The 22,027-nt window shown below is 31.7% G+C and overlaps 3 protein-coding genes across 3 annotated transcripts; all 3 read right to left on the bottom strand.

The window, feature by feature from the left end:
- Positions 1–1,405: 1,405 nt before the first annotated feature.
- Positions 1,406–5,294, bottom strand: LOC145635650 (carbonic anhydrase, chloroplastic). The gene is made up of 9 exons (XM_081686970.1): positions 4,964–5,294; positions 4,375–4,427; positions 3,613–3,759; positions 3,465–3,513; positions 3,259–3,375; positions 2,847–2,986; positions 2,552–2,657; positions 1,938–2,096; positions 1,406–1,620 (listed from the first exon to the last, which is right to left on the bottom strand). Exons 1-9 carry the CDS (start codon positions 5,156–5,158, stop codon positions 1,579–1,581), a joined length of 1,008 nt encoding a protein of 335 aa, XP_081543096.1. The 5' UTR covers positions 5,159–5,294; the 3' UTR covers positions 1,406–1,578.
- A 1,957-nt stretch (positions 5,295–7,251) lies between these two features.
- LOC145635652 (peroxidase 25-like) lies at positions 7,252–9,587 on the bottom strand. Its single transcript, XM_081686973.1, has 4 exons — positions 9,269–9,587; positions 8,825–9,004; positions 8,512–8,674; positions 7,252–7,788 (listed from the first exon to the last, which is right to left on the bottom strand). The coding sequence occupies exons 1-4, from the start codon at positions 9,473–9,475 to the stop codon at positions 7,367–7,369; spliced, it is 972 nt and encodes a 323-aa protein (XP_081543099.1). The 5' UTR covers positions 9,476–9,587; the 3' UTR covers positions 7,252–7,366.
- Positions 9,588–11,741: 2,154 nt separating this feature from the next.
- Positions 11,742–16,240, bottom strand: LOC145635653 (SPX domain-containing protein 1-like). Its single transcript, XM_081686974.1, has 3 exons — positions 15,691–16,240; positions 14,934–15,063; positions 11,742–12,427 (listed from the first exon to the last, which is right to left on the bottom strand). The coding sequence occupies exons 1-3, from the start codon at positions 16,006–16,008 to the stop codon at positions 11,982–11,984; spliced, it is 894 nt and encodes a 297-aa protein (XP_081543100.1). The 5' UTR covers positions 16,009–16,240; the 3' UTR covers positions 11,742–11,981.
- Between the last annotated feature and the right edge of the window lie 5,787 nt (positions 16,241–22,027).

Raw genomic sequence — 22,027 nt, forward strand, 5'->3', positions numbered from 1 at the left:
TTTCCTAAACTTTTCTACATTTTCTCTCATTCTTTTTCATCTATTTTCTTCTTGGTCTCAATTGCGAATCTTTATAGGGACTTTAATTGGCGTCTATATCCCTCATATAGTGGTTATTTTAATGTGCTAAATTTCTTTATTAATGATTTTATTTATATAATTATTGGAAGGTTAGTGAGGGTAAATTGTTATTGAGGAGGTTAGTGGGTAATTTAGCATTTGAGCAACATGATTAATACTGGAGTTGAAGTTGAACCCAATCGCTGACCTGAATATAGATAAATTCTTGTTCTAGTTATTGCCAACATGCCATGTTTCCTATTCTGACTTCACATACTTCTTCCCTTCCTCTTCTTCTTCCTCTTTATTATTCAATTCAATCAGCATTTCTGTAACATTTTTTTAAGTTTATAAAAGAGACTAATAGAGTAATAATAAACTCTTCAATATTAAACACTTAACATTGTTTGTACTTCATATTATGGTCCAAATTTTAGATATTTTCTACTTGGTATTATTTTAATACCAAATGGCATAGAGCAATGGACATAGTTGGGTCATAAACTTTGAAAGTAACAATAGTTGTGTAAAACAATACTAATATATGGCCCGTTTTTTATATGGGCTCGTTCATATTACGAGGTGAGGTGGTCCTGAACTTGGGCTTGCGTAGCAATTTGAGCATATCTTGGAATGGTCCAAGAATCTATACACATGGACCTCATCTTTATGTGAACCTCCACGATCCGCATCAACTTGTTGCTTACTCAAGACTTAAACCATCCAAAGCCTCATATCACAGATTCACAGGAAGTGCTAGCAATGTCCGGATAGGGTAAGGGGATGAAATTTGTGCCAAATGAGAATCGAAACTTGCACCTCAAGGATGCAAGGCGACCTCTGGGCTACTACTCCAAGAGGCCTTTCTCCCGAGGTTTGTTTAGAATTATCGAAATGGTAAAGGATGTATTCAGAGGTCATATAATGTTGTTTAGAACCAACCATATCTGACCAATAACTCGTCAGATAGAAATACGTGTATGGTCATGTGGTGGGATGGACTTAAGTTTCGTTATTTAAGAGAGGTGTGTAACGGCTTAAAAGCACATTGAATGGTTCAACCACCCAATTTATCTTTCGAGATGTCATGGGTCCATGGAAAGAACATCGACCTCTTTTGCTATAATAATATACTAGTTGAGTATATAGTCGATGTGTAAAGTTTTAAGGCTGAGACTGATTCATATATGTGACTATTTCACTATTATATATGTTGCATAATAAAGATGGATAGGTTAAAGATTAACATGATATAATTTACTTAGTTTTTGTTGGTATATAGTCGATGGGTAATGACTTTAGAAGGTCAAAGAAGAAAAAAGACAATTTTTAGGACAGGCCAAAATTTTGAAACTTCATCATCTTTTATGAACGAAGGGAGTAACATATACATGGTTGAGTGAATATCCCGAGTTGTTTAGAGCCACTCAAAACGAGAATCAGAATGACATGTGAACAAAGTAGCTAGATAAGATAACCATTCCCCGTCTTGGCTGCAAATCCATCTCTCTATGTAAGCTAATAGAGCTTCCAATGAAGTATCGTGGCAACATCTTTAACCTATCAATAATTAAGGAAAAAAAAAAAGAGCAAATGCAATGAAGTGAATGAAGTTATCTAGCTAATCACTTAATTACTTCAATTCAAACAACAATTGATGACATTATAAACATTTATGTTGAGATTGAACCAAAGAAGCCGTTTAATTATCTCCATATATATATTCATTAACATTCACAAACATATTATTTGCTCGAACAAGGTGAGTAGTACATACAACATGATACAAAGAAAATAGAAAGATCATGAAGAAAAGATCAGATGAAGGTAAAAGGATGGGTGCATTAGCATGCAGTCAAATGGTTGGTTGTTCATACAGATTGGGAAGGAGAGAGGCCGTATTCGAGCCCCCATAGCTCGAACGATCCTTTGATAAAGTCATAGTAACCACCCTTCAAAGCTAGAGTCTTCTTCACCAAACCATCTCTTACAAAGGGGTATGTCAACAAGTTTCCTAGTGATACATTCACAGCTTCCTGAAAATGGTTATGTATAATAAGTCAAGTAAGCATCAATACACGTACATATGAAGCGCGTATGATTAGTTTATTTAAGACTCGTAATAATTAAGGTGAGCTAAGGATAGTAATTAGCTATCTCACAAACATAATATTAATGTACAATATATCATTATGTTACTTATGATTGAACTGATTGGACTAAAAATGAACGTGTAACATACTTTGTATTCAAAATGACGAAAATGTGTACATGTTATGTTTACTTCAACTAGGGTACGAGTTCATTTAGAACAACATGTGTGTGATGGTGGTTCACAAGTGTTTGACACGTATAAAAATGTGTACATGTTGTATTTACTTCAGCTAGGGTACGAGTTCATTTAGAACAACATGTGTGTGATGGTGGTTCGTGAGTGTTTGACATGTATAAATATTCGAGAACAGAGGAAGTATAGTGAAGGAGGCTTAACCTTTTCACAATGGTAGCATTGTTCAGCGAAAGGTGCGGAAGCGTTCTCGGCTAACACCTTGTGCTTGGCAGGCAAGCAGATTTTGACCCAATCCTCAATGAAGTCACTAGCCAATCAAAGTGATAAACATCATTAGTCCAATATTTATATGTACATGCTCATTAATTACTTTAATCAATTATTTATGTAAACTTCAAAAATAGATAAAATTGATGACAAAGTATAAAACATATTCTTGGGCTTCAACCATCACTCTATCAATTGACAAAATTAATTAGTAGTATAATCAACTTACGTTGAGGTTGGTCCTTCATCAGGGAAAGACATAAGCCCCTTGATTCCACCACAAGCACTGTGTCCAATTACAACAATGTTCTCAACCTTAAGGTGCAAAACTGCGTATTCAATGGCCGCGCCAACTCCAGCATATTTGCTCTACACAAAATAAATTAAATACATCAGCAAAATATCTTTGATAGAGTATACGAAATTTAACCTGATCTTCAACCATATGAGGAGACGTAATAGAGTATATAATTTAGTTCAATCATTAATTTTTTATTATATAAATCATAGGTAACTTAAATATATTTGTAGAAAAGATCCAAGTTTTTTAATATGTATTTTTTGCTATCATTATGTCATAAATAAAATTAACCATAAAAATTTTATCATAAAAAAAGTCTAAAAATTTGAGCAATATATACCTTGTCAAATGCTGGGACCATGTTGGCGATGTTGCGAACCATGAAAGCCTCACCAGGCTGGAAATCAAGAACGTGCGAGGGACACACACGGGAGTCTGAGCACGCGAACACCATAAACTACACACCATTTTCGCAATAAAAAATTAGATGATTTGTCTAGCTGATTAGTTCGGTTATAAGAATAATTACTTGAAAGTGAAAATTACCTTGGGGCTTTGGCCCTTAGCTAGTTCACCATAGAGTGCTGGATTTGTCCTACAATAAATAGGTGCAAAATTTACTCAATTAATTAATTTTAACGAATATGTCTTTTACTTAAATTTTAGACATAAGAATAAACCATAAATAACTTACTCGTATTTCTCCTTCTTGAATTTGATAAACCCTTCCTTAATTCTCTCGACCGGGTAATCCGATGATGGTTTGCCATCAACGGTTTTTAACTCAGCTGTTATCTGCGCCACTTTTGATGCGGCTTCATTTTCAAGCTCGCCGTTCTCACTACAGCCAATTAACACGTCCTTGTTTATGTAAAATGTGACGTATATGATTATGTAAAATGTAATTGTTAACCATTCATAAACCGACATACACTATACTATAAAATTTTTAACCATATGGATTACAAATCGACATATGTTATAGCTCCTTTTTACTACATTTTCCATGGATCGATTTAACCCTTTATCATACTTTAATCTATAACGACGTAGATTTTACATATCCTTTTTTGTTCCCTCATGTATGTCCAATAAAGTGGGAGGTTTTGGATATCTTATCCAATTAAATTTGAATAGAAATTTCTATGTCAATTCAATATAATATACAACTTATGTTTTTGGTGCAAATCTAATGTACAATATGTGGTAGACCTTGTTTCTTTTTTCTTTATTTGCTTGAATTTAGACCACCCCTTTTCAAAATTTATTAATTTCGTCCCTACCCATGCACAACCTAAACACCGCAACTTTATTACAAGTTAGTTCGTTGAAGAAAATGGCATGCTCCTTCAAAAATTCCAACTTTATTAGATTAATACATCAATATATTAACATATAAATCAATAAATAATCATGATTAATTTAAATTAGTGCAAAAATAAGAAGATTTACATACATTAGGAGCTTCTTAAGGGCGGCAATGGCTTCTTCGTATGCCATATCTTCCTTCTGCTCAAACAAATTTTCGAAACGTTATTGTTTTGTAGGATTTGGGATAGATGATCATGAAAATATATGATTATGTAAAATGTAATTGTTGTTAGACTCTATTATTAATAGTGATTTATCTCATATGACGAAGAAAATGGCCTACTTTTTCTGTTAGCTTTGCAAACATATTGTTTGTCCTAAAGGAGTAAAGAAAATGAATGTACAACAATGAAGTATGTTATGGAAACAAACTATGCTAAAATTTTCTAAAATGTAGTACTTTTACTCATATCACTTTAATTAGCTAAGTATTTTAGTTTTACTACTAGTAGTACATTCTAGAGGTTTTAGTTGTACATATTTCATTCCCAATTAATGTAACATCTCTAAGTGTATTACTTGTAGAAAATACGTGTTAGTGATGAATGTCGATCAACTATATAATTGATAAAATGTCACATGATTTATCTTATTTATTATCCATATATGACTGTCTAACACGAGAACTACTATACTGAAAGGAAAAAACATATGATAAAACATAATGTACGTACCAAAGTAGGGGTGATGATAGGGGCGGGGGCAGCAAAAACGGGTTGGTTGCGAATAAGGGCAGGGGGGACAGAAGAAGAAGGGTTGAGCCTATTGTTAGCAAAGAAAGTAGGCCTTAAAGTGGGTGTGTTCTTCAATTGAGAACGAGCAGGGGAGGTGAGGCACCATCCGTTAATAGAAGAAGCAGCGGTCGACATTTACGTGTGTTAGTTAAGAGAGAATAGAAGAGCTCTCTATTTAAGATAATAAAACTTTAATACAATGTAATGTTATAAATGTTAGTTGTACAATAATTTTTGTAAGGGGTGCAAGATTATATATTGATATATAAATGTAAGAGAACCTACATTTCTACCCTTCAATTTAAGGGGTTTTATCTAAAATTTATCAATTTTGAACAATCACCACTAAAATGGGTCCTAGGGTAGATAATGAAAAAGACATCTAGCTAAATGAGAGCTTCTTATAATTTTTAGAGGTTATGCCTTCAATTGTTATTGGTATACATACATACTCATCTTGATAATGTTGGACCTTAATTATTCTGTTTGTTATATTTGAATTTACAAAATAAATAAATAAATAAATTGGCATGTTATATAGTTTTAATATTTATGAATTCATCAACCTCATAAATTGGATAATTAGATAATTGGTGTATATATGCATGGAGTTGTAATGCTTGAAGTTTAGAGTTATGGAAGGTTGTGTGTTTTCTATGGATTTTTGAAATTTAAAATTTTGGTAAATTTCAAATAAAAAAAAAAATGTGTTTTGTTTTTGTCTTTTTGTTTTTTGTGATTATGGTCATGGATGAAGATGATGGATAATACATGAAGAAGCTAAGGTGTACGTATGGTCTGTGGACGATGTCCTTTCGCCCCCAAATCTAGTGGCATGAGAATGTAGATTGAGTTGAGGCCAACAAATGACACGTATACTTGAAACATAGGACATCATATGATTCACATCTATTTTTCTTTATAATAGATTGTGATCAAACTGAAATGATTTGTTACCCCGTTAAATGTATTAAATATCCTTTGATGCAAATAAAAAGAAACGGATGAAGTAATTACACTTTCTATTCATTTTATTTTTCCTGTATTTGTTTTAAGGGTGTTTCTTTGAAATTGCTTCTTCATCTGGTTAATTTTTAAACTTGCTACTCCACTTACTCTGACACCCTTTCTCTCATCATTCTATCTTACTATACACACAATTTTTCCTTATTTGTTAGAAAAAAGTAACTATGTATATCAAGACAAATAAAAAGGGACAAAGGGGGAATATTATAATACTACATATTCACACTAATTTGAACATGGATCTTGCTAACGAACACCCTGGGGGTGTGGATAAGCATTTAAAATATTGCCTAAAATGCTATTAATTTGGGAAAGCAAGACAAAATCATGCGTTGATCGCCATGATCGATGTAATTAATGTTCATTGTAATTTAATCTTTCTACTTTTAGAGTTTTAGCTAGCTTATCTAACGCCCCGGGGGCGTTCATTAGCTTTTGCCTTTGAACATTTATCCACTTATATATTAGTTTTAGATTAATTGCGACAGTTTGACTTTTATAATATTCATAATTTTATATACTTATTATTTTGATTCTAGAATAAATAAAGTAATTACTAAGAATTGGATGTTCATAACTTTTTGGGTTAATTGGTCTTTTACTTGGGCTTGAGCTCAACTTTGATATCTTGAAACTTATATCATGGACCAAGTCCATCTGCCATCATGGCCTTATGGGGCGGCAAATCAGCAAAGCACCCCACTACGTTGCAACAAAGTCTACCATATTGTATGCAATGTTATACTTCCTCCGTTTTATACTCCATCCGTTTTTAAATACTTGCTCCATATCTCTATGCGCGGAGTTTTAGGAGAATTTAGAGAAAATAATAAAATATGGAGGTAGTGAGGTTGGTGGAAAAATAAAAAATTATAAAAAACAAAAGTAGTGGAGAAAATTGGAGGAGAGAGAATATATATTGGGATCACTAGGTGAGAGAAATTGATTAAATATTGTAAAAGCTTTCCAAATAAGGAAATGGAGCAAGTATTTAAAAACGGCCGGAAAAGGAAAGTGGAGCAAGTATTTAAAAACGGAGGGAGTAATACTTATAGCAATTTACTATTTTACGTAAGCTTATAGAAGTTCAATTTAACAGCATTCTAAATCCGACTTTGAAATGAAAAGAGAGATTGTGAAAAAAATATTTAAGTAAGTGCAAATAGGATAAGTTAATGAACCAAAAGAAACCGATGTTTAAGTAAAATAAACCCATCGTGACATTACAATAAATCGGCACAACTTACTTGTGTAACATTACAATTTATCATTTGATAAAAGACACAATTGATTTATTGAGAATAACTATACTTACATTCAGTTAAACTTTGAACACACCTTTCTAACCTCACCACTAGAACCAGTTTTAACATCAATGGTACTCATCTTAATCATAGCTTTAGGGAAATCAAAATTGAACCTAACACCAAACAATCCTCTAATATTTCCTGCATAATTTTGCACAATTGCACGAGTTGCATCATCACCCCATAATCGTTGGTCCGATTCGAGCACAGCATTACCATCCCTAATGTTCTTGAAGAAATTAACATCAAATCTAGTCCAACTATCTTTGTCCAATGCCACCTTGGTTAAACCATTGCCATTTTTGGGGCACAAGGCTTGTAGTTGGGCTAGATTTGGTGAGTTGATTGAAGGATCAGAGTTGCCTGTTGGTGTGAAATTGTAGAGCCTATATTGAAAGAATCTGCAATCGGTTTGTCCTATGGTATGTGCACCTAGAGGGGACACAAAATTGAGATCATAAGTTAAACTATTTATGTAACAAGGTTTGTTTTTTTTTTTTGTTTTTTTTTTAAATGCAAATGTTACAAGGAAAGTGAGCTCTTTCAAATTAAATAATTATAGTTTTATTATGTATAGTTATAGTTTTATTATGTATGATGTTGAACAAAGGTCATCCAGATGATAATTTAAGGTGTTATTATTTCCACAACCACATACGAGGGGTTAGACAATTGTATACTAGTAATTTGTATTAGAAGGGCCTAACCTGGCCTATATGTACCTTCCATAAATTAGGGTCAATACTAATTTAAAATAGTACTTCGTATGTTATATTATAAATACTGTAAATAAATAAATTAAATTGTCACGTCTAAGGGTTTGTTCACATTTACTGAACTGGACTGAATTGAACTGATTGGAGCTGAACTGAACTGAGCTGAAATAAATATTTTATGAGAGTAGGAAATTAGGAGCTGAACTGAACTGAACTGATTGGAGCTGAACTGAACTGAACTAAACTAATTGGAGTTGAACTGAACTGAACTGAACTGAAATTAAGTAAATATGAACAGGCCCTAAGTATTAGGTAAAATCATTGTAGATCTAATGTGAAAATCTACTTCAACTCCCTATTTGTAAAGGGTTGTGAAAGGGTTAAACCAATATGTGATGCATCCGTTATACTAGAAAAAGAGTCAAAGGCGAGGGCATACCAACAAGTGTAACAAGATCATGATCATTGAGACCTTTATCAGCAAATTTTTGTCTATGGACAGCAATAGATTCCAAAGGAGATGGCAAGTTTAAAGCATCGGATGCTGAAGATCTCTTGCCATCCAATCTCCCTAGTGGAACTCCCCAATTTGGACCTCCAGTCTGACCATTAAAATTCATGTCAAACAAAATTAATTTTAGTAAGGTAGAAATTAACGTGTAAAGATATATAACATGAGACATATCCACATGATACATATGTATGATCATGCATGTTCATATTTGTAATAGTTAAACAAGATTATTAATTACCAAAGCAACAGAATCACGAGCAGCTAAAGCTAAGATATCAGCACAAGAAACAACTCCTGGGCACAATGACTCGAGTTGTGATTTTGCATCATCAATCACATCAAAGCCATTCAATCCGATATTTGTAAAGGCAGTTCTTTCTGATGAAGGCCCCGAAATTAACACTGAAGCATCACATCCCTACATAATTTTAACATACAAACCTTGTTACATAAACAAATAAATCAAACAAAAATGCATCACATAAACTATTGTAGTATAAATTCAACAAGCTATCCTTAAACCTTAGTTAGGAGTAAAACAAGAGTTGACTACTATTTAATTCCCTTCAACTAGTCAACTCATGTTTCACTTCAGATAAAAATTTCTAGTTTCGCCACTGATCCTAATTACCCACTAACGAGACTACTAAAACAAGACGAGCAAAACAAATACACTACAAACCTGAACAAAACAATCGTGAAAATGCATTCGTAGCAAGCCAGGAGCAATAGTAGAATCAGAATTGAAGTGAGATTGCACAGTTGATCTTACTACACCTTCTACTTGTGGACAACTTGAAGCATAATAGTTAGTACTTAACTGAGATTTAGCAGAAATAACCAACTTACTTAGGACTAATAACAAGCATAAAACTCTAAAACCTTCCATTTTTGTTGATATGTTAACAAATGAACAAAAAAACTAAGAGATTTATAGTCTCAATTCAAGCAAGTTGGGTACCAAAATTTGTAAAACGTGGTGTGTTTCACTAACTACTCAGCTTCCACTACAAATTATGCACTATAGCTGGTGTTTACTTATAAATATGGTGCATGGATATGATATGGTTTGTTATTGATGTGACTGCTTTCATATAATTCATCAATAATTTTTTTAATCATGGTTTAAAATTTTGACAATAAAAGTGTCTAGTCGTACGCACTGATTATGGAATGAGAATGATCACTTTTAAATGAACAAATATTACATTTTTAGCTACTACATGGGTTAAACTCGTAATTTAAGAGTGTCTCTAATTTATATTTATATTTTATAAGAATACCTCTAGATAATCATCACCGAAACACTTAAAAGACTTAATCATTACATTTAATTTCTTCAAAGGGCACCACATATAGTCCCTCATACCCAACGTAAAAACTTTCACTTGAAATAGGGGTGAATGAGATTTGAAACAATGACCTTTTTATGTTATGCTGGCTTTAGATACTATATGCATGTTAAAGAACCAGTTAATTCAACCAAAAACTTAAACTGGTGATTAAAGCTCATGATCGGTTTATATACTCTAACCGAAATCATACACCAATACAGTGATACTATATTTAATAAAGTGTCGGCCGACATTCTATCAAAATATATACTTATTTCTTACAATTATATATCTTAAAGGTGTAAGACGTTTTTAAAATCCTGTCTCCGTCACTTATACCTTTAATTATTTATGTTTTATCAGTTGTATATTAGAAGTACAACATTATGGAATTAATCATGCTCTAAACTTTTAGGAATAGAAGACGCGTAGGGCCATTCATATAGTAGTGGTGGATTATGTCTTTTATTGACTTTTTTTATTTATATTTTTTAATTTTAAGTTTGCTTAAAAACAGCAAATGGATTTATGGGTGCAATGCAAGCTTTTAGCTGGCCTAATGTGACTGATATTGTGCATGTAATGCGTAATTGAAAAGGGAGAATATAAATATATAGTGATTAGTGAGTGGCCGAGTGGGAGACGTAATATACTATAGACAATTAGGCAAGCCATCTTCTTTCTTTTCTTTGATTCTTTTTAAACTCTTTGTATGTAACGCGTTTACGAAAATATCACATCATTTCATCCTTTTGATCTTCCCTTTGTTCTTTTTGTGCCTTTATTATGTACCATATTTATGTTCACATGACCTCTAACACCTCTTAGTTTTATCGCCTTTCCTTCTTATTTGCGAGTTCATGTTTGCAATAAATGTGTGAGTGAGCAACTATAATTTTAAGGTTTCGACCCAGAGATTATGACTATCAATAACTTATGAATACTAATAACTAATAACATAGTAGTAGTTAGGATTTTGAAAACAGTATACAAGTATATGTTTAAGAGAAAGAAAAAGAATTTATTATAATTTATTATTCTCTTCTAACTGGGTGTCAACTGACACCCTATGCACCTTAGTGGCTTCTCCATCTTTATATATAACTCAACTTTAACGGTTAAGTGTGAATAGTTTCATTTCTTTTCCTTCTTAAAAGTATATTCTATAAAAGAAGTAATTTTTTTTACCCTTCATTCACTACCCAAGCTCTTAATAATCTTCTTTAACCTCTAACCCTCTTTAATCACATCTATTAATTTTCATTAAATGTTTATATAATTAGTAAGTTCCCTTTTGTCTTTCCTTTTCTCTCCCCTTTTCTAATTTCTATCCATACAATTGTCTTTTTTCTCTTTATCAATTACTTTCTAATAGTATTTCATTAAATTGTTTTGCTAGTGGATGTGTTTTCCCCTTGATCAAAATGACTCACAAATCACAATGTTTATAAGATAATAGACAGCGATTATATCATATAATATGAACTTGTGTTGTCATTCTCATAATTTACAACTTATACATTCGTAAATGATCATTTTGATTATCTATTACCTAAGTATCGTAAAACATTTCGAAATATAATTATAATAAATTTTACCACGGCTATGCTATGTGGTGTTTCCTATCTCCTACGACAGCTTACTGTATCTTTCAAACACGTCTCACAGGTGTTTCGAGTTTTGACTTGTTAGATGTTGACATGTTTAGCGTAAGAAGCTTGAGTTTAGACTTAAAACAATACAGTTATAGCTGGATGGACAAGTTATCAACAAGTAATTTGTTCTGAAACTTGTACATTGTGCGTAACATAATCTTTATCATACAGCGCATAATTCATGCTCTTAGTATACTTGATAGACAAACCTTATCATACAGTGCACAATTCATGCTCTTAGTATACCTGCTAGTGGTAGTTGAAGTAAGTTGTAGTATTACATTTTGTGTTAGTATTCTATGAAGACAGACATAAGAGATCGAGGGACAAAAAATACAGTAAAAAAATACATGAAGGAGACGAGAGTAGCGTCTCTTCCCTAGTCCCCTCTAGAAGCAAGTGCTGCCTACTTGGCTACTTGTTCAAGAATAGGTATCTTCTTCCATGTCTCCTCTGCACCAGCGAGTTGCAGGGGAGGCAGTGAGAACATGCTCACAGTCGAGCTTTTGCTTCTGATTTCTTTTAAGGCTCTCAGTGCCGAGATAGTGCTCTTCATATAGAGGCTCTCCATGTACTCGATCTCTGCAAGTTCCTTTGGACATTTGAGCAGACCATTACTCTCGCTGGTGGAACTGGTTGTAGGGTCGCACCTCTCATCACCATCGGCTGAATAGGCTGTGGTTGGCTCGTCATCAGTTGGAAAGAGAAGGTCGAGCATTCTTTCACATTCCTTTACGAGCTTGTAAATTAAGTCCGTTGTGAAGAAAGGCTGCTGCAAGACCCTCTGAATAAATGGTAAGCGAATGAGTGCGCCAGTTCTTTTGTCATACTTCTTGAGAATTTTCACCAAACCTGCAATTGAAAGTCCAGATTTGATTGAGAAAATGCTAAATAAGAAAATAAAAGGGAGTTTGTACAGCTTAAGAAGCTAGAAGCAAGTTCATATCCTGTTATTGACAAACTATAAAGCCAGAAGGCAGAGGCCACCCACACATAAAGTCACAACAGGACTTTGTAAGAAATTAGATTTTAAGGGAACAATTTGATCATCTTCCTTGTATTGGAGCATCTAGAGTCAAGGCAATCTACAGTCACACAGAAACAAGCAAGAAGACAGACCATTTACGTATTTATGTTAGCTATGAAAGTATGGAACACACCGTGATTTGCAATATGGACATGAAACATTGCTCATGTCAAAAAGAAATTTCATCAGCTCATGTCACAGAAAAATGTCCCGGTGAGCAAACAAGATTGTAATTCATGTGTCGGAACTCGGAAGTATTCAGCAGCAAACTAGGTAAATTGTCCTGTCCAAAGAATAGTTCAAGGTACTTGGAAATATATAGAAAACAGTGACCTCATAAGGCCAATAACTTCAAATAAGGTCATTAGAAAAGGCATTTGTTCTAGAATTTCTAGTCTTTGGACTATTAACCTTGAAACTCTCTTGATCTCCAATATTTCTGTTAGGGAAGCAGAAGTGCAGATTCATGACTTTACACTAACCCCGGCTATGAAAGTATGAAACATCCACCAGTCCAACTCATACACAAAGGCAAGGCACAAGCTTCAATGTATGTATCTCGATTCTCGATATCAAAAATAAAATGGTCCAAGCTCAAATCAGTAGAAATCTAATTTTTCTAAACAATACGCTACATGCTTTTAAAAGGGAAAAAAGAATAGTATTAGGAACCTTTATTTTCTTGAAGATTTTGTAAAGAAAAAAGAAAAAAGTAATTTTCAATTTTTTGTACATTATTTTATTTTTTCCTTAAGATTCCCTTCTTTTATTCTATCATTTGAATTGCACATCAAGACAGGTTGTGATGCAGCTGAGAAATCTGATCATGATCTAGTCCAACAATACTAGCAAATTAGCAACCACAAGTCTTGTATATCCTTAAATAATGTCTTTCCCAACATATTTGGGACTACAAGGCATATGTGGGCTGTTATTGAACATTGTAGATTTATCTTATTCACATCATTTGTGAAAAGTGATATATTACTTCTAATTTTTCAAATATCTTGTATAGGCATGATCATCAAACCTATTGTTATAAGTAAATGCTACACTCCATTCCATCTTCACCCTCTCACTTTCCCATCATTTTTGCTTTAAAGATATACTATTAACCTAGTCTACAAGAATTGTAACTAGGAATTTAAATAATAAATCATACACACAACACTAAAACAGGGACCACAATATCCTATTTAAGTGCCTGGTCTGACTAGCATCAATTTTAAACACAGTATCACCAGTGAATTGTGATATAGCTTTTATTTTTTTTCAAATACTTGTATGTTGTATAGGCATGAATGCATGATCATCAAACCTAATGTTATAAGTAGAGGCTACACTCCATTCCATCTTCACTCTCTCGCTATTCCCATCATTTTTTGCTTAAAAGATACACTATTAACCTAGTCTACAAGAATAGTAACTAGAAATTTTATAATATACATACATACAGCAGGGACCACCATATCCTGAGTGCCTGGTCTGACCAGCATCAATTTTAAACACAACACAAGTGAATAGACAGTTTCAAATAAAATTGAAATTCGAATCACAAAATATTAAAACGATCCTTGTCTACTCCTCAGTACACACGTGTTTTTATATTAATTTTAAAACACGAATAAGATATAAATGTAAATTATGATTGCACTATATTATAAAGGTCAGTTAATTAAAACGATTATAATATTCATGATTCAATAATAACACTTGCTTAGGTTTTTCTATTTATATTTTTATATTGGAAGACTCGTCAACCAGATAAACATAGTCAACAGACAGCAGCACACCAGAAAACATAATCAGTTTTTCTATTCTATTGTTGACTCATTGACAAGTGATAGTGTCACACAATTTTACCCATAACGAAATATTCACAATCTAAAAACAATATTATTTTCCTTCAATCATCATTGATCTCTATTTAGTGACTACTTAGTACAAATATTTACCTAGTAAAATGCAAGGGAAATCCTATTGTGAGACCCAAGAAAGGTCTCCTTTGAGTCAACCCATAGAGAACATATTCAAAGGACTATATTCCATATGCTAATGGAATATCCAACTTAGAAAGCGACAACCTCAAGGTCATCAACTATCATTTCACATCTACAATTAAGCAACCTTACCAATTATGTTGATTAATAGCTTCTAGAGTGGAATATTATCCCAAAATAAAGCATCTATTAACTATCATGCACCTTTCTTAACTAGTATTACACTACTTCCGTGCAATCTCGTACTCAATCCATTTCAAATTAATTGCAACATTAAAGATTAAGTAAGAATTACAAAATCATTAGCGTAAAAGTCAGACATGGTAACTACCTGTATAATTGAGGGCACTGTAATTTTCCAACAAAACCATCTCCCCATGAAAATCAACAATCTCTTTCCTAACTTTGAGCATCTCTTCATAATTAAAAACCTTTGCCTTTGCAACTCTGTCTTGCAATTCCTACACTCAAACCAACACAAACAAAAACCAATCAACATCCAAGTATCAACTTCAACATTATTTAACAAACTTCTAGGCTTCTAGCTTATTAATCACACTAATTATGACTAAATCCTAATTAAGCAATTTCAGTCATAATTAATCAAACTAACCAAGATTAGCAACAGAACACCAATAGTAAACAGATGGCAAGTTTTGAAGCCATTAAAGTATGGATATTGATAGCATAACTGGCATAACCGTCCACTAGCAGTGGGACCTACTATTTGGCATCAACTAAGAGTCACTAAAATTGCAAAACGACATTTACTAGCACTTGAAACGACATACATATTGCATGAAAAAAATTAACTACTCAACTAAATTTAACACAATTAGATCTTCATATTAAGCAAAGAGTCAGATTATAGTAGGTTTATCCAGAATCAAACAGTAAAACGACGTAGTTTAAAGCCAAATTTCCATCTAAACGCTTCGTTTTCCTCCATTTTTACAGCTCAACAGAGCACCTAATCACAAAATAAACAACTCAAAACCTAAAATTCATCTGAATTTCACTCAATTCATCAAAACATAACCAAAAACTTCAAAAAAATTGAAAATATAATCAAAATTATTGATTTATACCTTTAATCTGATGATATATTCTTCCTCTTTCTCTACGAAAAAAGTATTGAATTTCTCAAGTTCATCTTCCAACAATCTGAGGAAATCAACCTCTTCCTTCGTCATACTTTCCTCACCGTCGATCCTCTGCTTCTTCATCGGACGGTCATTACAGCTTTCATCACCGCCGCCGCCACCTCCGCCGCCATTGTTACCACCATTATTCTTCGGAACGATCAACTTCAACCGTTTCTTCAAATCTTTATACGACAAAAACTTATCTCGCCATTCTGGCAACGTTTCTTCGATCTGATTGCTCAAACTCTTCCCAAACTTCATCTGATCAAGAATCAATCAATCAAAAATCAATCGGAAAATCACAAAATCGTCGCCGAAAAACGTCGGAAAATCACGAATTTGAAAAATTAGGGTTTATTGGAGGAGAGAGAAAATGGAAAGTGAAGATGAAGGTAATAGAGGAGAGAGAAAAAATGGAGGAGGTAAGAGTCATATAAACGGTATGAAGAGAAAAGAAAGGAGGGAAGAAAGAGTAGAATATTCGAAATTGTTACGTGCGAATATCCTTTATTTTTTTATTTCATGCTTTTATGTTATAAGTATATTTCTTGGTTTTATTCCTTTCTATTTTCAATTTAAATTAAAATATAAATTGGTTGGCATTAAATTAATTATAATAAAGAGATAAGAAGAGTGGCTTTTGTGAGGTGGCTTAAGGTAAGGTGTAGTTTGGCTTGAAGAGGGGTTAGTTTAGTTAGTTGGAATAGTGGTGTGATATAATTTTTGTGTGTTACAAGAAGTTTCCATGTGGAATATGCTTTTGGTGTTTATGGTATCTTCTTCTCTTCATGATTTTAAAAAATGTTATGATTTGCTTAATTTGGGGGTGCTTGTCTTCAAATCTTAGCAAAGGTGTATTATAATTGAAAAGTAATGCGAGAATATGGATTTGTGATCTGTAGTTGCTTCAGTGTAAGCAGTATGTCTGGACGTTTCAGTATAGTGATGAGAATATCCTTTGAAATGTGTAACGTTTGATATTAATTTAATAAGAGGACGTAACGTATATTCGCGCTGTATACATGCAATTGTTCTCGTAACGTATATTTTTTTTTTAAGCTAGGACTATTAAAATATATTAATCTTAGTGTTCTTTTGTGGACTTCTTTTGAAAAAGCAAACATCTCATGGATGGATGGGCACTTTCTTTGTGTCCTTAGTTTATGGATAGTTTCACTAGTAAATAGGACTATAATTTAATATAATTATTCTAGCTATATGTATGTTCCATGTTATAATATGTTGTTAGCATATTGATAGAATATTCTATCTACCGTTGAAAAAGTTACATAGGTATGACTTCAAAAGACTTGTACTTTTCGTACGATGACAATATATTATAGATACCTTTAGATTAAATATATATTATATGGGTACATGTTAAATTACACGATAAAGCATATTCAAAGTCATATTTATATAAAAAATTATTAATGTATTATATACGAAAATAAAAGGATCTTAGATGGATTTAAATGACGTTATTTATAAAAAGAGGAACGTATAATGTCGCCTACTCCATATTATATTTATTCACAGTGCAATATATACAATTAATTTCTTGATATAATCATTTATTTCATTTAGAGCTATTGATAATAAGAGTTTAACAATGAACTTAGTCCAAAACCTACGTATACTGCTGTTTTGAGCCATTTTTAATTTTACTATAATCACGTACATATTTTCAAAAAGAAGAACTCGATGGTCCACGCTTTGGATGAGGTTTAAATGTTTAATTATAGGTCAAATTGAAAATACAAAAATGAATAACTACAATGAAACTCTAATGACAAAAGGAGAATTTGAATAAAGAACAGCATGAATTTCAATTATCCACCACATTTTCAATTTGCGTGTAAATGAAAGTTTACCTTTTGAAACATTGATTTAAAACTATACTTCAATTTTAAGGTGGCCTGAGCAATACTTTACACCATATATACTAGATTTATATACACACGATTCGTGCTTTAAATTCAAACACACATGTACAATACTTCAAAATATTAACATATACTTCCTTCACTTATGTTTAACAACGATAGTTTTATTTCAATTCTTGTTAATGCATAGCTTCAGTCATTAATAACCATAAGGGTTTGTTACGTTCACCTTATTTTTACTTTTTTTTTAAAAACCCGCCTTATTTTTACTTACTAACGTCTAATAATTTTAATCCAAGAAAAATAAATTTTGATAAGAGTTGAGTACCCAAGTTTGAATAAAACACACCTTTAAGTATTAATTTAAATTATAACAAATTTATAGGTACTCCATCCGTTTTTAAATACTTGCTCCATTTCTCCATGCGCGGAGTTTTAGGAGGGAGTATACATTAAGGCTAATCTAACAAAATCCTACATTACTATACTTTTACTCAAATACAAATCATTAAAGATAAAGATAATGTGTAATAGTAAGTGAAAAATTGTTGCAACTAAAATATAGTCGAGAAATTATAAATTATGTCTAAGAAAGGGCATTTTATAATATGTTCTAGATAGACACTAATTAAAATCTGTAAAAATTACTCCGTAGCTCATAAAATAGAGGTATCATTTTAAGTGGGTATTAATTTCAAAAAGAAAAAGTGTTGTTTCGATTAAAGTCAGCAATGTTGAAGCCGACTTGAGTCAAAATATGACTTTTAATATCATAACATGTAATTTCCAATCGAATACTCATATTACTCATTCGTACGTACAGATAAACATAAATATTGAACGTAATCTAACTCACTCAATTTTTTTGTAAACATAGTATTTAATACGAGTACTAATTTTGAATCAATATCACTATCATACATTACAAGCCCTCGTAAAACATTAGGGAAGGTAATAAGGTTGCGGAAAGGTTAGCCAACATTGGGGTCGTTCTTGAAGGAAGGATTGCTTATTTCGATGCTCCTCCAATCGAAATAAGGAACCTTCTTTGGGAGGATGTCGTTGGTGTTACCACCCCTAGGCTTATTATCTAGTTTTATTTCGGTTTGTTTGTAGGGCTTGGCCCACTTTTGCAACAAAAAAAAAAAAAACATTACAAGCCCTCGTAAAACATATACGAATTATAATTTTTTTTTTTTTATCATCAAAATACTCGAAAAATAATACCTAGTATTCAACAAATTAAATTTTAATTATTCAAATATTTGCCAAAATAAAAATAAAAATCCATTATTCGTGTAACGGCTTCGCTTGAAGCCGAAGCTAGACTGAAAATAAGCCTCATACAATAACACTAAGAATAATAATAACGTGAATAAAATTCATAACCAAGAAAAAAATATGCATAAATCTTTTGAGCAACTCATTTGTACAGAACTCCAGCTTATATCTGATATAAGCTCAGCTTTCAGAACTCAACATTGAATACAAAGAACTAACTTGTAAAGGTATTGTCAAATCCAAGCAATACTTTAAAAAGTTGTACAAACAATAACATTGAAATTATTATTTTTTTGTCATTTATTGAGAGGAAAATATGTTTAGGTTACTTGAACTATAGAATAAAATCAAAAAAGTCAAGAAACGCAGCTTAGCTTGGACAAACCGGCTCGAGCCGAGCCGAGTCGAGCCAATTACACCGTCATTTGCTCATTAAATAAGTATGGTATAATTCTAAGGGCATAAGAATATGCTGACTTTGTCCCCACCAACTAATAAAAAGAATTATATAAAATTAATAAAATAAAAAAGAAAATCGGCATTTATTCAAAGGAAGTGACATCAACGAAGAAAAATAATGATTAAATTAAATGAATAAAAAGAAAAAGAAAAAGAAAAAGAAAAATTCAAATGTTGAAAGTTTGAAGAGCATATTATTTAGGCACGAAAGTTTATACTTTACTCAATGAGCATATTATTAAGGGACATTTTTACTTTACCCAAGAAGGTCCGGATTTTTGCTTGGTATATTCTTGGATCAACTAAGGAATCTTTTATTATTGAGCTCTTAACCCACATTTTTTTTGTTCAAAATTTGGCTTTTTGGCCCTTTTTAATTTTCTAGATCTAAGCTTGAACTTTAATTGTCTCTATGATTAAGGAAGAGAAGATTTTGAGAGTGGTTGAATGATAGATTTGTTCAAAATTCGATTTGATATGTTCTGGCAACGGATGTTGACTTTTATGGGAGAGTGTTCGGCTCAAGTTCAGCTTAATCATGAGTATAAGACTGCTATTATCATAATTTTATAATATTTTAAGGATATTTTTTCCCCAAGATCTGGTATGTGACATCAATAATTGAAAGTGGAGGGTTATATTATTTTTAAGTATGTATGTGTTCCGTACGAGGATTCTATGTGTCATGCAGATCTACGTTCTGAATTGAATTTATATTTATTTATTCGACGAGGAATATACTTTAATATTTAGCTTTTTTCACAAGAATGTTTCAATGTTTTTCAGTATAATGAAACGAATTCTTCTACTAGTTGATGAAATCAATGTTTCACCATCATTAGATTACATGACTATATATAAGATGGATTGTTTAAGTTGGAATAAATCACACCATAATTTTATATGCTTAAGATATTGATTTATGATACTTAAATTGTTTTGTTAGAACAATACAGTGCAGGTATTGTGTTCCACTAGCAAAATTATTGTAGCATATATGGAGGCATTATTACTTTGAATTACATAATATTTTCCAACTTGTAATTCAAGATTGTGTCATAAAATTTATTTGAGACAGATGGGGATGAAATACTCTCAGTATAATATTACTTAAATATAATATATAATTCACACCAGATATAACATTAACATGAAAAAAAGTTATTGGCCCAATAGTAAACTAGCTTTATGTGGTTCTTATGGAAATTTTTTAAAAATAGATAGTGTTATTAAAATTCAGGATTATGTTTATTGTTTTTGAAGTTAATTTAACTTATTTTTTTGAATTGTGCTTAAAATCAATACTCCGTACTGTATGTTAGATGTTACTCCGTAATTGGTATTGATTTGGAATGTGCCTAATATAATTTTATCAACAAAATTTGGATCTAGATTGTTTTGATTACTTTTATAAAAACATAAATTCTCTAAGGAAAAAGAGTGGAATACATTGTTATGAAGCAATGTCAATGATTCCACGAAATAGATATAATTATTGTATGTCATGAACTGTACACCATTAATATATCGATCCAACCAAATTACTTATGTTATAAAGGACGCATCTTTCCTTTTGACTTCTTGGGCACTATTATATATCTTTGAAGGGGTAAGGATTTTTTTTTTTTTTTTTTTTCCCCATAGATTTTATTTATTAGCAAGTACTCTACTCGACTACTCAATTAAGTATTAATAAACTAAACTAATTTTAATTTAACGTACCATAATATTTAACTCATCTTCTATGCACGATCCATTCGTAATTATCCCACTACATGATTAGTAGGTTTTATTTGTTATAAATTAGTAACATCATCACCTATCAGTCTATCATAGTTAGTTATAAAAGTTGGAGTTGTGACTCAAACTCTAAATTTTTGTCCTAATATAAGAGTTGAATTTTTGTTTTTTCACACAACGTTCAACTTATTTTAATTATTTTCTTGGAAAGTTAATTATTTGAATGTTATGACATATTCTACATGCGAGTATCAAGTTTTATCTTCTATACAATCTAATATATATATATATATATTTTGAGGGGAGTTTTTAGAGAGCCACGTAGGATTTAATTTTCCTAGTGCGCCATGTAGGAATATAAATTTAAGTTGTAGCCAATTAAATAAGATATTATTAATTTCTTTTACAATTAAATAATTCAAATGTCATGTAAGCAAATTTGACGAATGAGATACTAAAGTTTAGATTAATTAAATACAAAGTATTATCTTTGAGATTAGGAATTTTATCGAATATTTTAAAGCTAATATAATAACAAAAATCACATAAATATGAAAAATATTTTTTAAGAAAAATACTAACAAACCGTGCATCACACGAGCTTCATCTAGTGAATATGTATTTCAATAGTATATTATATAAATTGAAGTAATTATATCCAAATCCAAATTATCCCTTTTTTGTGTGTGTAAGATGTAGGTTGCCATGTCACACTATTAAACATTATTACACCTTGATCTACCCCCTCCCCAATAAAGATAAAATAAACTAAATAGTTTCAACATCAAAACTCCAATTAAAGAACAAGATAAGACCAAAGGATAAAATAAAGTAATTAAAAAAAAAAGATTAAATTAAAAAGAGAACACATTATTTCTTTTTGAGCATATACGGAAGCATATCCAAATATCCAA

Source organism: Chenopodium album, chromosome 6 (assembly GCF_948465745.1).
Source record: "Chenopodium album chromosome 6, dcCheAlbu1.1, whole genome shotgun sequence".
In the NCBI taxonomy this organism is placed as follows: domain Eukaryota; kingdom Viridiplantae; phylum Streptophyta; class Magnoliopsida; order Caryophyllales; family Amaranthaceae; genus Chenopodium; species Chenopodium album.

Coding starts and splice junctions, on each gene's coding strand:
- LOC145635652 (XM_081686973.1), bottom strand. CDS start 9,475: ATGGAAGGTTTTAGAGTTTTATGCTTGTTATTAGTCCTAAGTAAGTTG. Junction 8,675..8,824: donor CTCGTGATTCTGTTGCTTTG/GTAATTAATAAT, acceptor TTTAATGGTCAG/ACTGGAGGTCCAAATTGGGG. Junction 7,789..8,511: donor TGATCTTGTTACACTTGTTG/GTATGCCCTCGC, acceptor TGTCCCCTCTAG/GTGCACATACCATAGGACAA.
- LOC145635653 (XM_081686974.1), bottom strand. CDS start 16,008: ATGAAGTTTGGGAAGAGTTTGAGCAATCAGATCGAAGAAACGTTGCCA. Junction 15,064..15,690: donor AATATATCATCAGATTAAAG/GTATAAATCAAT, acceptor GTTTGAGTGTAG/GAATTGCAAGACAGAGTTGC. Junction 12,428..14,933: donor CAGTGCCCTCAATTATACAG/GTAGTTACCATG, acceptor TTTCAATTGCAG/GTTTGGTGAAAATTCTCAAG.
- LOC145635650 (XM_081686970.1), bottom strand. CDS start 5,158: ATGTCGACCGCTGCTTCTTCTATTAACGGATGGTGCCTCACCTCCCCT. Junction 3,514..3,612: donor TTCAAGAAGGAGAAATACGA/GTAAGTTATTTA, acceptor TATTTATTGTAG/GACAAATCCAGCACTCTATG. Junction 2,097..2,551: donor AATGCTACCATTGTGAAAAG/GTTAAGCCTCCT, acceptor AACCATTTTCAG/GAAGCTGTGAATGTATCACT.